The sequence below is a fragment of the Propithecus coquereli genome, unplaced genomic scaffold, assembly GCF_000956105.1.
Source record: "Propithecus coquereli isolate 6110/MARCELLA unplaced genomic scaffold, Pcoq_1.0 Scaffold282, whole genome shotgun sequence".
NCBI lineage: Eukaryota > Metazoa > Chordata > Mammalia > Primates > Indriidae > Propithecus > Propithecus coquereli.
Window position 1 is genome coordinate 1,465,366 of NW_012148419.1, and position 17,614 is coordinate 1,482,979.

General features: G+C 32.4%; 1 protein-coding gene across 1 annotated transcript in view; it reads right to left on the reverse strand.

Moving 5' to 3' along the window:
- Nucleotides 1-17,614, reverse strand: part of ZDHHC17 (zinc finger, DHHC-type containing 17) — an 84,631-nt gene that overhangs the window by 30,709 nt on the left and 36,308 nt on the right. Inside the window, exons 4-8 of the mRNA XM_012648368.1 lie at nt 14,488-14,565; nt 13,721-13,865; nt 7,984-8,048; nt 7,165-7,327; nt 1,627-1,752 (exon numbers count right to left, since the gene is read on the reverse strand). Coding sequence (XP_012503822.1) covers nt 1,627-1,752; nt 7,165-7,327; nt 7,984-8,048; nt 13,721-13,865; nt 14,488-14,565 — 577 coding nt within the window. The remainder of the gene's footprint in view (nt 1-1,626; nt 1,753-7,164; nt 7,328-7,983; nt 8,049-13,720; nt 13,866-14,487; nt 14,566-17,614) is intronic.

Consider the following 17,614-nt stretch of genomic DNA (forward strand, 5'->3'; position numbering starts at 1 on the left):
AAAGACTTAGTAAGAAAAACAGACTTAAAATACTTTATGAATAACATTTTACACCGGATCATATTGATACAAAATTCTGACTATTGCGTTAAATATAATATTAAACTAATTTCACCTGTTTATTTTTTCAAAAAAAAGACTTAGTATATTTAAAACTACTAGAAAAACAAAAAAGAAACTCAACTTGTGAACGGATCACAATAATATACGAATGTTAAAATTGCACTAAACTTTTTATAAAGATCTCTTTTTAAAAAAATATCCAAACACATAAACCTGATTTATTAATGCTATAAGTAACTTTATGTATCGATGCAGTATCTAGAATTTACAAATTATTTTCATTTGACTACACATAAAAAAAAAAGAGAGAATATTTATATTCAACAAAAAGCATAAAAGTTATGGGATTTTCCAAAGTAACATAAAATATTTTTATTACTAGCCTAATTATCATCAACCATTTTTCACCCTGTTGAGCAAAACTGCTCTAAATCCTAGGGAACAGAGCAAGATCACAATAAATAAACTATTTTCTGTATCATATCTAATATTGAAATAAAAGAGTTAACATGACATGTAAAAACTGTTCACTCTTCTCAGCTATGGTGTTAAAAATAGGCGAGTTTATAAACTATCAATCTAACTCTTCTGATGTCTAAGTAATGGACCAGGGGACTTTTCAACTCATTCAGGGGAATCTGAACACCAATGAATAAATGAGGCACTGCTTTCAAGTGTTTCTCCTTATCCAAAAACTTGTCTTTTTGTCTCAATAATAGATCAATGTTAACTCTAAACAATTAGTATTACTACTAGAACAGCCTGAATAAGACATACATAAGATGGTACTCAAGACTTAATGCCACTCGAGTTGTGATTATTGACAAGCTAGCAGACATTTTGTCAATTATTTAGGTATATAAAGAAATTGCCAGAATATAGACTCCCTTTTTTGGAAAATGTTCTAAGTTTTAAAATCATATTATTATTATTATTAGGCAATTAAGCCAATAGTTATTTAGTTTAAAATTGAAGGTGTACGAAGATCTAAAATGAGTATTCTACAAAGAAGTCAAGAACTTAAGTTTTCTCTCTAAAAAAAGTTATACAACATATCACAAAAGAGAAGAAAGCTCAAGTTAATTAGAGTTGTAGTTATGAGTAGTTAAAAAGAATATGTATATTCTGGTTTCTCTTCAGACTGTATTAATCTTTCACCTTTTAAAAAGAATATATATTAGGACTAAGATGTTTCACAATTTATTACCATACTAACAAATGAACATATACCAGAAAGATATTTATTTTTAACCTATTCATTAAAAAAAGCCAGTTGAATCAATGAACCAAAATTTATATTAGTAGCCTATGGAAACTTAAATAATTTCATATATTCCTATCCTTCTTAATTATTAGACAACCCAAATAGGTCACCAACCAAGTAAGAAGATCCCTGAGAAACTTTGCTATTTACCTTCATTTACTCTGGGTGAAATAATATTTTAAAAATTACACTGGGAAATGTTAAAATTAAAGGCTGTGAATACTCATGCTAATTATGTATGTCTACTTAAAATCTTACTTAAAAGATAATATATTGAAAATCTTCAGTCATGAGTTTACCTTATCAGCTTTTAGCTTTCTAAGGAAAGATGGATTGTCATATCCTTTTGCTTGCCTTGCCTCTTGCAAATGGTTGATCATCCACACATTTTTCCTCTGCTTTGCCAAATCAAGCGCTGATTCGCCCTAATATAAGTAGAAGAAATTCACATTAAAAATAAAAAAGCAGAATGTCTTAATCATTAACTTTTAAAGAACTTCCATAAAAATAAATTGATGGCACTATTAATCCATTAACATTGTTTTAACATTAGGTAAAGTTGATATTTCTTACTATGCTTTCCCATTCAAAGTACAATCAAAAAATATGTTTTCTCATCTTATTCTATAGATTCTATTTTTGCTTACATTTCGACATATTAGACAGCAAATCAAAAAGTAGGTATTTTAGTACATGCTGGATCAGAGGCTATCACTAAGTTTACCAGGTATTTCATAGTCTTTAAAGATTCCATTAGTAATAGTTATTGCTATAAAACATCTTGCCATAATGCCAAATTGCCAGAAATTTCTCAGTTTTATTTCAGCAAGGATAACAGTCTTCAGAAAGGAATAGGGAAGAAAAAGAAGTCAACTTCTACTTCTCCTATATTGTATTGGCATTCTTGACATATCTTAAATTCATTCACCTATCTAGAAATTTCCAAAGAGAACAAAAGAAGTGATAAAAAAAATAGTGAAGTTCAAGTTATAAACTTGAAACTCTCTTTGACCTCAAGAAAAAGAATGCCAAGAAGTTTTAACAGGACTAAAATGTATTAAATGAACTAAGGGACAAAGAAATAAGCATTTCCAATTCTAGATCTACACTTCTGTTTGTCTTAACTAACTTAAAATCTTCTTTCTCCTTTTGCAAATTAGCCAGACACACTACCATTCTATTTAATGTCCTCCACTATTTATCTACTTCTTTAAATAGAAAAGTGAAATTGAAAATGTTTGCCAAAATTTCAAGAATGTATAGATGATCATTCAAAATTACTTTTAAAAAATAAAAAACATTGAAATTTTATCTCAAAAGACTGAATGAAAAAGAATAGAGGAATTAGGAGCCTTAGGGTACCTTACTTATGAGGGGATGATTACTTATCAAGTTTGGAGTAGTTTATTTAAAAAAAAAAAAAACCTAAAAACTAAAAATAAACAACAAAATAAAATACATCACTGCCACCAAACAGCAACAACTATTACAAAACAGCAGTAACAACAGAAAGCCCAATCAATTCTTTAATATAAAGATCAATGGTATTTAATAAGAATGGGCTAATCTAGGTGAGTCTTCCACAAATAGAGATATTTACTTTAAAATATCACCTCACCTATTCCAAAATTCCACCACCTAAGTTGTCAGAACCAGCTAATTAATCCAAACTATAAAGATTACCTGAATAAAAGCAATCCCTTGGGTAACAACTCCCAGAGAATATCCTGCAGTTGCCTCGGTCCAGCTGAGCATCCCTTCCACTAGAGGGCCATGTGACACCTAAGGATTGCCTAGACAAAAAGATTGAGGGAGCTTTAAAAAAATCTTTCAACTACTCTTCTAGTCATCTGACTATTTTTGTATAGCTCTTTTATTCCGCTAGTAAAATAAATAGCAATTAATTTAAGGAAGCATATTAAAACCAGGCTTCTGATCACTCCATGTTTCAGCCAAAATAATAAATAATACTAAAAACAGCAACATCAGCAAAAATCTACATGGAGTATTTATAGACTATGTAAACCAGGCTTCTGATCACTCCATGTTTCAGCCAAAATAATAAATAATACTAAAAACAGCAAGATCAGCAAAAATCTACATGGAGTATTTATAGACTATGTAACTGGTAATAAAAGAAATTCTTCAAGGGTTTTGGTGAGATAAACATTATGGCTGGGGGCAGGGGGAAGAACACTTGAAGTTTTGCCTAAGTAAGGTTTGAATTTCTTTGTCAAAACTAAGGAAAATCATTCCTGGAGACCATCTAGGTCAGGTATTTGAGAGGTAATAAACAACTATTTTCTGAAAACAGTTTCTTGCCTCATTTCAGAAAAGCATATAAGAGCTCTTTCAATATAATAAACAACAAATCTCGGTAATTTTATATTCTGTACAAGCTAAAGATTATGTGCTTTGATAATATTAGAAAGAAAACATTACAAATGCTTGGGCAGCATTCAGAGATTAATTGTCCCTCCCAAACTCAATCCATCCAAATTCACCTGTATAACCAAATTCATATGCTAGGGGACAAAATGTTATTTTTTTTTTTAATTCACAAATGAGATACTGACACAAAAAGGGATCATTATTCTATACCATAATTTTGTTTTGTTTTTTATTCTTAGTATCTCATAATCACTTTTTTTCTCCCTAATGCTGTTACTTAACAAGAAAAGATTTAAACTTATTCTATATATTATCTGGGGCTGTGGTTCTTAATTTCTTTTGAGTCATATGTGATGGAAGCTGATAATCTCCCCAGGAAAATACTGATATATGTACCTTTTTTCTAGCAATTTTTGGGGTCCATGGACCCACTTCCCCCAACCAAAGTCCACTGGGGGACCGACCCCACAGTAAAAATCTCCAATCTAGGGTATGTGGCTATTACTAATGCTTCTAAGGATCACGACAGCTATTTTTAAATTATCTACCATTTAACATCAATTGTCTTCAAAATAAGTTCTATCTTACTTGATAAAAGAACCATTTTTAATATATTAGAAGCTATTTGAGTATTTTATATACTCAAATAACTAATTTATAAGGGTAAATCTCTAGTTACTATAAAGATAAATTTCTCAGAAATTTAACCTTAGTCTTATTTAGAAAAGAGTTATTTTAGAAGATAGAGGATCAACTAATAATTATATATTGGTATAACTTGAAGTATAATTTTTCATATTCTTTGAAGAAAGTAACTTTTTATAGCTATCTAGATTTGCGGGCTACATCCTATTGTCATAATTCATTATTATCAACAAGACCGTCTTTCCTAAGACTTAAAATAAAAAATGGAAGAATGTACAGGTATGCATAAACTTTGTCAAATCTCTGGGCAAGAAATCTAGGGTGGTTTTTCATTTTAAACAAATGTTTCCTTTTCAAAATTTGCAGCAATTTAAGTTTACTTAATTAGCTTAATATTCCACATAACTAAAGGCACCACTTCAAATTAAATATTACCAAAACAGAATCAATTCTTATCATCTTCATCCCAAAAAGGAATTCTCCTTCAGTCTTCACAATTTCAACATATGCTATCACAAGACAGGTACTCAAAACAAAGCCTAAGTCATCAGTGATGTTTTCTTTCATCACCATATCTAATCTACCTTGTCATTTCTACTCTAAAATATCATCACCAACCCCATTCATTTCTCTCCATCTCTACTCCTCCAATCCTAGGCTAAGCTAACATCATCACTTGCCTTATTTACTGTAACAGCCTAACTGTACTCTGTCCTTTCCATTTTCTTAATTCTTTAATGCATTCTCCATACATCAACCAAAGTAATCATTTAAAAATATGTAAAACAAAAAGCAGATCATATAACCAGCCTATATAAATCCTTCCGACTGCTTCCTGTGACTGGGAATACAACTGAAGCTCCTTATCATGGCATTGCATGATCTGGCAGCTGCCTTTCTCAAGTGACTTCACTCCCTTGCTCACTGTACTCTAGCCAAGCAGTCCTTATTTCTGCACCTCAAACATGGCATTCCTGCCTAGTAGGACCTTGTGCTTCCATGCTCCTCCTCTACATGCAAAGTTTTTTCCCACAATCTTGGCATAACTGACCTTTTCTCATCAAATAATTCTCAAAGCAAATATCATCTCCTCGGAGGCATTCCCAAATCACTCTCATCTGATGGGGCCCTCCCAGCCCTATCACTCTACGACATTTGCCTTTTTAAAAAATTTACTCATTGCCTGTTTCCTCAATAAAACATAAGTTCTGAGAGAATAAGGACCTTATCTGTCTTAAACATTCTGACTTCCCACAACTGAACAAGAATATGTTGAATGAAATATATTGAAATATATTCCGGGTACATGATCACTTTACAAATGGCTATCTGATAGCAAAGGGAAGAAAAATAACCCTTGAAAGCAATTCGGACAATAAAACATGAGGTAATCTCACTACTTTTTTCTTATTTGGATAGTGATCAGGTTTAGTCAAATTTCTCCCTCCTTACCTTAACCTTTAGGCTTGGGATCAGCTAATTTACTAATCCCAATGTTATGAACTGTTCAGAGGATCTTATTTTAAAATATTTGGAAAAATAAAAGTTTATAATTTCTGCAGTGGTAGAGAGGTATCCTGGTAGAGTAATGCAAACTAGCTTAGCTAAAGCTCAAGACTAGACAAATCTTCATTCATTCAGTAACTTGAGTGTCCGTCACACGTCAGGCACTATGGTATGCTGACTTCCCTCTTTCCCTGTGTTGAATGGCAGGCACTGGACCATTCTGATCACTTTGGATAAGGACAAGAAGACATGAAATTTTTTAAAAAAGAGAGAAAATAAATGATTTTATCAATTTCTGACACTTTCCAATATCATTTACTTTAAAATTAATATTTGTAATTAGACTCATTTCTAAAAATTGAATATAATGTTAAATAAATTATGTTGCATATAATTAGTCTAAGCTATTTTATTTTAATAGTTCAGCCGTCTCTTAAGCAACTGAATCGAGGAAGAACTACTCATTAAAACATAAATATACCCTGATCCAGCAGGAGATAACCTACTTTTTGATTGGCAATTTCAGATTAGTATGTGGCTTGGACCTTCTTCATATTTAATTAGCATATATCCCTTAGAAATTTAAAAAACATGACTCGGGAAATACTATGAATTATAGTCAAAATTAAAGATTTGTCAATGGGCACAGTTATTTACAAATGTACACTATTAAAAGATGGTGTTTAAAGTCATTTCACAGAGTCTATTGCTCAACCAAAACTTGAGACTACCAATAGAATTTTCTCACATGTATTCATAAAATGTGTACAAGTTTCTAAATACTCAGTGTTAACTGTGCTTGGCTCTTGGATAATTTTGTATGCTTTTCCTAGATTAGCCCACCATTGAAGGGCGAGGAGTTCTCCTATAAACATCATACAGGTATTTATCAAATTTAAAAGTCTCGACCTTTAAAAAAATATGATAAAATGACCAAGTCAAAGAATTACTAAAATTATGCATAATGTGGTTTAACTACAAACTTGCATTGTCTGATTTTTTTCAAGAAACCAGAAAACTGTTCCCCTTCATCTATAAAAACACAGATTATATAATTTAATTTCCAAAAACCAGTAAGAATTCACTAATGAAAAGGCCACTAAAACCCAAAAATTACTTCAGTACTACAAGATGAAAGTAAATGACCCCATCTTTCAAAACAAATTAATACATGGAAGCAAAGGGTCCAGCTTATAAATTTCTTCCCATTTCGACAATCTATGAAAAACCTATTAAGGAATTCATATATTAGCAGCCACATTTCATACAGCATCATTAATATAGTATATTTTTACCTTGATGTTCTGGGCATCAACATTAGCTCCAGCTTCCAGAAGAAGACTAATGACTGTGGTATTCCCTGCTAGTACCGCCCAATGCAGGGCAGTGTTTTTGTGATACTTGTCACCAAGGTTAACTGAAACATTGAATGTTAAAAGCAATCTAGTTGGATCCACACTGAAAAGGAAAAAAAAAAAAAAAACAACAACAACAACCCTAATTTCAATTATAGAAATCATTACAGATACTAAACTGATTGTGGCTGTATTTGAATTCCAACTTGGAACTCTTCTAACCTACTTAACAACTTTATAATCAATAATGAGACAATGTTCTAATATGAAATATTAAGTATATGCAACACTGTATAAAATAATAGAGTTCCAAGGTACACAATACTTGGTCCTGACATTTTCTATTTTGATCTAGGAACTGATGTCATTAATACCTATATAATTAAAAAATAAAAAAATGTTTTAATTTACATCTGGATTGTTCCAAAAATGATTTAAGACAATTTACTAATACATTAATCTTGCCAACACATAATCACATAAAAAAAATAATTACTTTTTAAAAGAAGATAACATCTTGTTTAGTCTTGGAAATTGTTAAAAGAGGAATAGATTAAGAAAACTATAATTAACTGAGGTAGAGGTAAGCATAGATACACCAGAACATTCAAAAATATAATTTATTTTATATAGTATATAGTCATAATAAAAATTGTAAATATTAGTAAGTATAATATTAACTGCATTTTCTCATCACTTGTTTCACATTGTATTATGGCTCAAAATGATCTGAATAAGCATTTCACAACGGTTACATACCTGTGTGTTCTATAAGCTGCCCACATTAAAGGCGTCATTCCATTCTGATCCATCATATCTACATCCTGATAGAATAAAAAGTTCAGACAGTAAAATTTTATAAGTTCCTAACCAAATTTATGTGGAAAAATCTAATTTACACAGAATAGAAGAAGTCAACACAGTACAACTCAATCAAGGATGATTCAAGAAACTTCCTCTTTTTTAACTTTAAAATCATTGCCACTAAATATTTTAATTGACATATATTATGCTTTTATAGTTTCCCCTTTTAAGATGTTTTAATCAGTCTTTCAATGTTTTGCATTTAAAGATCTTAACCTATTTTGATCTTCCAGGCACAAAGGACAGGTTAAGTGATTTAAGTCTCTGAAAAATTTGGTTATTCTAATGCACGGAAGGAATAACAAACCTTGTTTATTCCTACGCATTTCGAAATAAAGAATAGAAAGATCTGACTTTTTAATAAACTCAAGTTTATTCTTATTTTATTATTATACATGTACATTTTTAGAGTTAAATAATTCCTGCAAAATTTAGGGGGGGAAAGCAATGTGTTAAAGGAATCCCCCTGCCTAACTTCCTACTATTTTCACCTTTTTTTAACCTCATTATTTTGGTATTTACCTCTGTATCTTTAAGATGACTGAATTGCTACTTCTTGATTTTTCAGTCTGGTATTATTTTCCTAGACTCCTCCATATGAAAAATGAGAATTTTTCTCTTTCCTCTCCATGACCCATCATAAATATGCACCTTTCCTATTCCTTCAAGAGATCTATGATAATTCTGGTTATAGAAATATTTGATATTTACATTATAACTATGTATAAATACTATTGCTAGCCAAACCATGATTATTTTTTTTCTTCTACCTAACTTTTTGCTTTCCCTGGAACTGTCTTTCCTCTCCTTTTGCTTAATTTTTTTTAGCAAATTAGAATTAAAACTACAATCTATTAAACCAAAACTCTTCTCTAGTTATCTATATCTCCTTTCAAGATATTCTGATTTTATCATTTTCACTGCCTTACAATTACCATTCCTAACTCACTCGAATCTGGACTGATTATCCCCTATGCCTGAAGCATCTGTCTCATGAATTAGAATAGGAGTTAAGGATAAAAACCATATTAAATCCATCTTTGTATTCTCAATGCCCAGCAGAGCAGATGATCAAAAACCATTTGTTGGCCAGGTGCAGTGGTTCACACCTGTAATCCCAACACTCTGGGAGGCTAAGGTGGGAGGATGGTTTGAGGTCAGGGGTTCGAGACCAGCCTGAGCAAGAGTGAGACCCCCATCTCAACAGAAAGTACAAAAATCAGCTGGTGTGGTGGCATTTGCCTGTAGTCCCAGCTATTCAGGAAGCTGAGGCAGGAGGTTCACTTGAGCTTTTGAGTTTGAGGTTACGGTGAGCTGGAGGTTGCAGTGAGCTATGACAACGCCACTGCACTCTGGCCAGGGTGACAGAGCAAGACTCTGTCTGAAAAAACAAAACAAAAAAGCAAAAAAAAATTGTTAAATAAAAAGATTCTTCTAGGCTTGGGAAAGGCATAGCCTTTAGAATAAGACAGACATGGTTTTGAATTCCTAACTCCATCACTTAATAGCTATGAGATTGTGGGAAAAATTACCTCAAACTCTTAGTCTCAGCTTCCTCATCAAAAACTGTGAATCTAAATAATGACTTCCTAAAACCTCTGCGGTGATTAAATAGAATAGTGTGTATAAAGCATCTAGTCCATAGCCTGGAATATAACACACATTCAATAAATATTAAGTTTCTTCTTCTTCCCTTCCCCATCTCCCATTACTGGATTACACTAAACAAGTAGTTCTAATCCAAGTTATGTTGCCTAATTTAGTAATCAGTGTAGAGAGGAGAGAATTACTGTAAAACATTGCATATCTCTATGCAGCAGTTCTTTGTGAGTCCCTGTTATTGACAAGAATACATCTCAAATGTAAACATTATCCAAGTGTATTGAGAAAGAAAAACAAAATCCTAAGAACCACTACGTTAGAGAACTAGAATATTTCTTTGGATATCATTAGTTTTAGCCCCACTCAATGAATACTATAATAGAAAGTCATACCTTACCCATTGCAAATCCTTTTCTAGATTTACTTTAATAATGTTGGGAATATCTTCTGTAAACTCACTCAACATTTCTAACATATAGGTTCATTTTTTTTTAATAATCACGTCACTTTGAAAAAAATGTTTTCTGATGAAATGACAAACTTCCTTGTTTTTTAATATACGAGGTAGGTACTGTAATTTATTTTACTCCTTATTGCCCTGGTTTCAAGAAAGCTTAACCAAATTTGATGTCTAATTAAAGCAAACATGAAAACTTTTATGCTTAAGTTTCTTCTCCTCCTCCTTCTTCTTCTTGGTTTTGAATCTTGTCATATCCTTTTTAAAAAGTGATAGTATTAAAAATACCAATAAATAAAATAAAAATGTAAAATTATACCACATCTCTAGAGTACTAAAAGAAAAATGAAATTCAACCTTTTCTCTCTTTGGGTCGGGATTTAAAACTTGGTACTTCTTTTCCAAGTTCAGCCTGGACGTATGGGTATTCTCTATTAGGAAGAATTAACAAGCCCAGATCAAAAGCTTATGGAAATTCCATGATCAACAGGGCTCCATAACTTAGCATTTTCCCCTTTTTCTCCTGAAAATCATCCAAAAGAATTGGTAGTGAGCACTGAATATATTTAACAGTATAACTAAAATAAAACAATTGTGAAGAACAGAATGACAAAACTGAATGGAAATGTTATATGCCCTAACAATGTAAAATTGATACAATTAACAAAAAATGGGGAAAAATGGAAAAAAGGTTGAAAAGAAAGTATGCCGAGAGCCTCATTTGTAAAAGTTATGAGTCAAAGGATATTATCAAAAGCTAAAAAATCAAGTAATTGAAATGTAGTTGCATTTATCAGAACAAAGTTAACACTAAGAAAAACAATACTATTGACCAAAGTCAGTGAAAGACAAGGAAGGGAAAGAAGAAATAAAAATATACTAATTTTGTTATTGCTTATAACTAGGAACTATGTAATCTGAGCTAATTAAATTTGAGCAACCATCTGACCGAAGTGAGAGAGAGAACTGTGTGTCTTTCTGAGGAAAGAATATACCAGCAGCAAAAGAAACAGCAAGCACAAAGGCCCTGAGACAATAGCACATCAGAGTTGCTCAAGGAATAGCAAGAAAACTAGTGTAGTTAAAGCAGAGTGATGAGGAGCAGGTAACAGAAGAGGAGCTCAAAAAGTATCTAGGGCCAGACTACATAGTTCTCTGCAGAGCAAACCTTTTTCTAGATTCAAAGTATGATGCAAAGAATCCTTTCTCGATTCGAAGTATGATGTGACACACACTGGAAGAGTGTCTTTTACAAAATATTAGTGTATACAGGTTGTGTACCCTTATCCAAAATGCTTGGCAGAAGTGTTTTGGATTTCAGATATTTTTGGATTTTCGAATATTTGCATATACATAATGAGGTATCTTGGGAATGGGGCTAAAGTCTAAACATGAAATTCATTTATGTTTCATATATACCTTATACATATAGCCTGGAGGTAATTTTATACAATATTTTTAGTAATTTTGTGCATGAAACAAAGTTTGTGTACACTGAACCATCAGAAAGCTAAGGTGTCAGGTGAGGAATTTTCCACTTGTGATTTCATGGCTGGCACCCAAAAAGTTTCAAATTTGGAGCATTTCGAATTTTGGACTTTTAGATTAGGGAAACTCAACCTGTATGTGGAAAAAATGTGGAAAAATTTATACTAAACTATTACAGGAAGTGATCTCAGTGGGGTGGGGAAAGGTGGGATTTCATTTTCTAAGTCATACTCTTCCATTACGTTTGAATATTTTATAATGAACGTATTATTTCTATATGCAGAAAAAAATTTTACTTGTGGAAAGAAAACTATTTGGCAGACTTTTACCATCATCACCATGCATTTTTTTTGTACAGAAAGCACAAGCAGAAATCCCACCCTTTGAGAATTTTATAGCCTACATACTATACCAGAGGTAAAAAGATTAATGAAATCATCCCAACTCCAAAATCAGTAAGTTAAAAAAAAGATCACGAAGACTCAAAACTTTACACTACCTTTCTTTCCCAGTTAAAAACGGAAAGAAAAAAGTGAATGTGTCCTGTAAATTTACACCTGCAATATAGAAGGCCACTAAAGACACTGATATGCTACAGTACATCTGCTTCAACCCCTGGTCTAGAAAAAACTATGGGACAACAAGGATAATCTCCTGTGGTAGTTGGTCCCCACAGATGGCCCCCAATGAACCTCGCCTCCTGGTATTCACAAGCTTGCATTGTTCCTTCCCACACTGAATAGGAGCTGACCCTGTTACTCACTTTAACTGATAGAATGAAGAAGAAACATTGCTGTGCTAGTTCAAGACCTAAGACTTAAAAAAGCAGAATAGCTTCTACTTTTGTTCTTTTGGGAGGTCTTAGTCACTTTGTAAGAAAGTTCCCTTCTCTGGCTCCCTTACCAGAAAGACCACATGGAGTGGTGTTGTGGAGAAGTTGAAGTTCTGACACTGCACGGAAAAAGAGAGAGACTAGCTGTCCCAGCATCCCAGCTAAGCACAGTCTTCTAGCCGTTCCTATCAAGGAACAAGACATGTAATCCTCCAGCCCAGTCAAGCCCCCAGATGACCAGGCCCAGCCATTATCCCAGGGAAAAAAACCACCCAGACAAGTCCACAGAACTGTGATATATAATAAATGGTTGGTGTTGTTCTTACACCACTAGATTTTGGGGGTATTTTGTTAACACAATAGTAAACAAAAAACTCTTCCTTTCCAGCAATTAATCAGTCTATGCTTCTTTTCCTAAGCTATAAAAGCTATAATACACAACACACCACCACCACTGCTTGATACTGCCAACAACAAATACCTCAAAGGTTTTGTTAAAATAAATAGTATTCAAATTCTAAATCAGCATAAAATTTTAAATTAAAATAATTATGAATACATGTTGATAGCAATAAATTCAATTCATTTATCATAGTTACTACACTTGTGATGAGATCCTTAGTTATAAAAACTAATGTTTAAATATAACCAGAAAAAACACACGGAAGAAAAAGTGGGTGACATTACTTTTAACAAAATACATTTATCACAAAAACATGGTAATATAAACTGGTAATATTTAATGTGATTATGGTCACTGCACATTCAGGAAAAATCAGAACAACCACTTAACTCATGAGAAGTTTTTTGACAAGTAAGAGCAGCATTATTTTATACAGCAGAAACTGAAAAACTGATCTTAAAAAATTTATCCCCTCAAGAGGCATTTAATATAAAAAAAAATAAGTTCAAAAAAGTTTAGATTAATTCAGATGACATATTCAAAAAATATAATTAAGGGAAAAAATAAATACTTAAATTTTCTCTTACTTTCTGAAATTTATCTCCATCACTCTCTGAAATAAAAACTTAACTTAATGGCTCATTATCTGATTCATGATTATCTTTCTTATTTTTATGTTAAGTGCATTAAATAGCTCAATATCAAGCTAACTATATGATTCTCTTCATCCATCAGAAAGCACTACTTAAATATCATCAGGTTGTTACACATGTAACACCAATGATATATGGCATTTAAACCATGAAGGACAACATCTGATTAAAAGCCACACCACTGCGATTTTTTTTACCTGTCCTTTTGCTATGAGATAAGCAACAATTGAGGTATGTCCAAACTGAGCAGCCAGATGAATACAGCTACATCCTTCTCCATCAATTAATGAAGGATCTGCACCATATTTCATTAGTTGTACAACCATGGATAGATGGCCTTGTCTAAAATATAAAAGAACATTTAGATACATGGTTATTTCACACAGAATCCTCTGGAAAGAGCTTTTTTAAATAAGGTAACGATGGGAAGATTACACACACATTTTGAAAAGTTATTTTAAAATAGATATATGTCAAGAGACATTTAAGATTTTATGGTTCTTAAAAATCTTAATAGGAAAAACAGTTATTGATAATCTATGGAGAAACTCATAACTTCTTTAAATATATAATAATTAGTATATTCTATTATTTCTATTCCAATATGATCTCAGTTATATATAAAAGAAAGTAACCAATAAGTAAGTTCCCAAGAACCAAGCTAGTTCTTAAACCGCAAATATATATATGATGCAAAAGTATTACATTCAAAATTTAACCCAATCTCATAAAGTAACTGGATGAATATCAGCAGGCATAATTCCCTAAAAAGAGTTTGGACAACAAACTTTGCTTCCAACGAAGGTAACACTGGACAGCAATACATTACCATATTAATGATATTAACTATTGGCATAATAAGTTCTCTCCTTCATTTTAGCATATCATTTTTAAAAAGTTGTTTAGTTGTGTACTAATAAAGGAATCAAAAGGAAAACAAATCCAGAAGCAAATTTATTTAAACCTTGTGGCCCAGTGCAATGGAGTTGAATTCAGGTCGCCTCCAAGTTGATCCACAATAGCACCTTTCGAAATATAGTATCTATAAGACAAAATTTTAATAATTTAGACAACTTTCATTTTCAAAAACTTATGTGAAAAATAAAAATTTTCTACTTTAGAGATCATGCTAGTTTATGCCTTTGAAGATAAACAATCTTTTGTGATAGTTTTAAAAACATATTTAGCAAACCTTTATACCAATTACATCACCTTCTTTTGTTCTAGAAGGAAAATAACTTTTTTAAAATTACAAAAAAGAACTGAAACGCCAAATAATCATGTAAAAAAGAAGGTAGAGAACCACAAAGCTTTAAGTAGCAGAATATAAAAATTTTGTAATTAGAATAGTTGTAGAACAGGCAAGACATGGTCTACCTTGGTCTACCTTTTTAAGCTGTACTTTCCTCATAAGATTACTGTAGATTAAATCAAACAATATACACGAAAGAATTTTCTAAATTTTAAATTATAACATAAATATTCTTTATTATGTCTTGTTATTTGTTGTGCCTTTAAAGCCATGATGCTTGAAAAGGGGGGGAGGGGGGAGGAGGGGACGGGTATTTTCATACACAAAGAGTGCAATGCGCACCACCCGAAGGATGGACATATTTGAAACTCGGACTTGGGGGGGGGAGGGCAACATAAGTAACATAAATATCTGTACCCCCATAATATGCTGAAATAAAAAAAAAAAAAAAAAAAGGAAACAGTAACCTCATTGCTTAATATATTAATACAACATCATGATATCCTCTAAAATAAACAGGACCTTGCAGTTTATTATAAGGCTTTCTTTGGGATTGATCAAAGGCAATGAATTTTGAATATAAATGATTCTGAGGCATTTCATGTCATATACTTGACATATGTATCTCACTGAGGCTCTTAAGCTGTTCTAAGTGATTACTGCTTTGGAACAATGCAATAATGCATTCACTTTTAACGTACATAGTTCTCAACATTTAATATAATATATGCTTAATTCAGGAATTTTTTTTTTTTTTTTTTTTGGAGACAGTCTCACATTGGAGTGCAGGGTTGTCATCATAGTGCACTGCAACCTCAAACTCCTGGGCTCCAGCTATCCTCCTGCTTCAGCCTCCTAAGTAGCTGGGACGACTGGCACACGTCACCACACCTGGCTAATATTTATATCTTTTGTAGAGATGGGGTCTCACAAACCTTGCTTAGGCTGGTCTAGAACTTCCGACCTCAAGCAATCCTCCCGCCTCGGCCTCCCAGAATGCTAGGATTACAGGTGTGAGCCACCTCGCCCAGCCTCAGAAATTTTCTTTTTCAAACAAGTATCTGTTAAATTGGTTCTTTTAAAGCGTTGCGCAATGAACGGCCCAACTCCAATTCTATCATACAGAATGGCTCAAAGTAACTTAACAAATAATATTTCCAGAATGTCATACTATTATAATAAGAACACAAACATTTAATGATTCCTGAATTGGTTCTTAAGGTTGGTAGACATTATATAATGTTGAAAATGTTTGAGAATGGTTAGGTTAGAACCTAAAAAGAAGTATAGCTTAGCCAAAGAATCACTTTGATAGGAAATGATATTTTCTTAAAAATCCCAAACTGGGATTTCTTTAAAGTAAATTTATTCTCTTCTCTACAGTCAACTGTTTTTGAGTTATTTTTACTCATATATGGCAAAATTTATATCATTGCTAGGGCTATGTCAATGAGTGATTTCCAAACTGGTTCTAAAGCACAAATTTTTTTTTCACAAGGCTAAGGGAACATTTTTTTCTCTGCATACTAAAAAAAGAATAACTTCTATTATCTTTTCATTGTAAACTTTGGAAGATACGTACTATATTTTTATAACATGTTATTTTTTGTAGCTAGAAGACCCTAGTTCAAAACTTTACACTTCTGAAAAGATCACACAACTCTTACTTTTAAACTCAAGCCTCCTTGCAATACCCTGAGGAGGTTATCAAAGAATGTTCTAGTGAGTACTAATGATCCCAGGTTTTGAGAAGGGGTCATCAAAAAACAAAACATTTATCTACAAATATTTGAAAGATAAAAACCAAATAGCTTAAAACTCAAACGTCTCTGGAGGGGACACTGATGAAAAGCCAGCCAGAATATTTTATACAACCCTGGAAAGACTAAGGAATTAGGGGTAATTGTTACCTCCAAAGAAAGCAGTAAGTAGCTGGGCTGTGAACAGAAACACCAGTTGAAAGTCAATATAAATATGTTGCTGAATAATTGTGTTTTCTAATATACATCCTCACTGAAAGTGAGGATTTACTTTGCATCACAAATAGGCATTTTAGTGACATGAAAGCAATCAAGCAGCTGACGGTGCTAGAAAAACATTCTTTGTGTACTGTAGCATTCATTAAATCTCAATGATTATTCAAGTTTTTGATAGAATAGTGGTTATAACTCAAACTCTTCTTTTAAAGTCCAGATTGATATTTGTCTCCCTAAATTTCATCGCACGATGGTGATCTCTGACTTGAGTCTCAGTCCCACGATGATTTTAATACTTAACCATTCAGCCTCTGCTAAAACGTAATTTAATGAAAGTGTACATCGTGAACAAGAACCCCAGACTCCTTTCCTTACTCAGGTTAGTTGGCAGCCAGACAGATACTGAGCTCCTCCCCACAAAAAGGTTAGAGGATTCTTCTCTAAGAGAAACTGAACAGTCCAAGAAAAACCTCCAGAAACTGACACTTGAGGAGTTCCTGTTGTAGAACCTAAGTTCCACAACTTCCAGTCAACTTTGTCATGTTTCTGTCCTAAGTGTGAATGGTCAAATATAACCAGGTAATTGAGGAAAGCTTCGAATATAGAAGAAGGAGACCAAAATAAACAGAAGCAGCCCCAAATAAGCAAACTAAATGTAGAGAAGAAAAACTTAAAAAAAAAAATTGCAATATCCTCCAAGAACTAAAAGATGACATATTCACGATATAAAAATGGAAGTATTAGAAAAAAAGAAACAGTTTAAGAATGAATGCCTGAAAACTGAAAATGTGATAGATAAAATTAGAAATTCAAAAGAAGGATGAGGATTACAAGATAATTTAAGAAACTCTCCCCAAAAATAC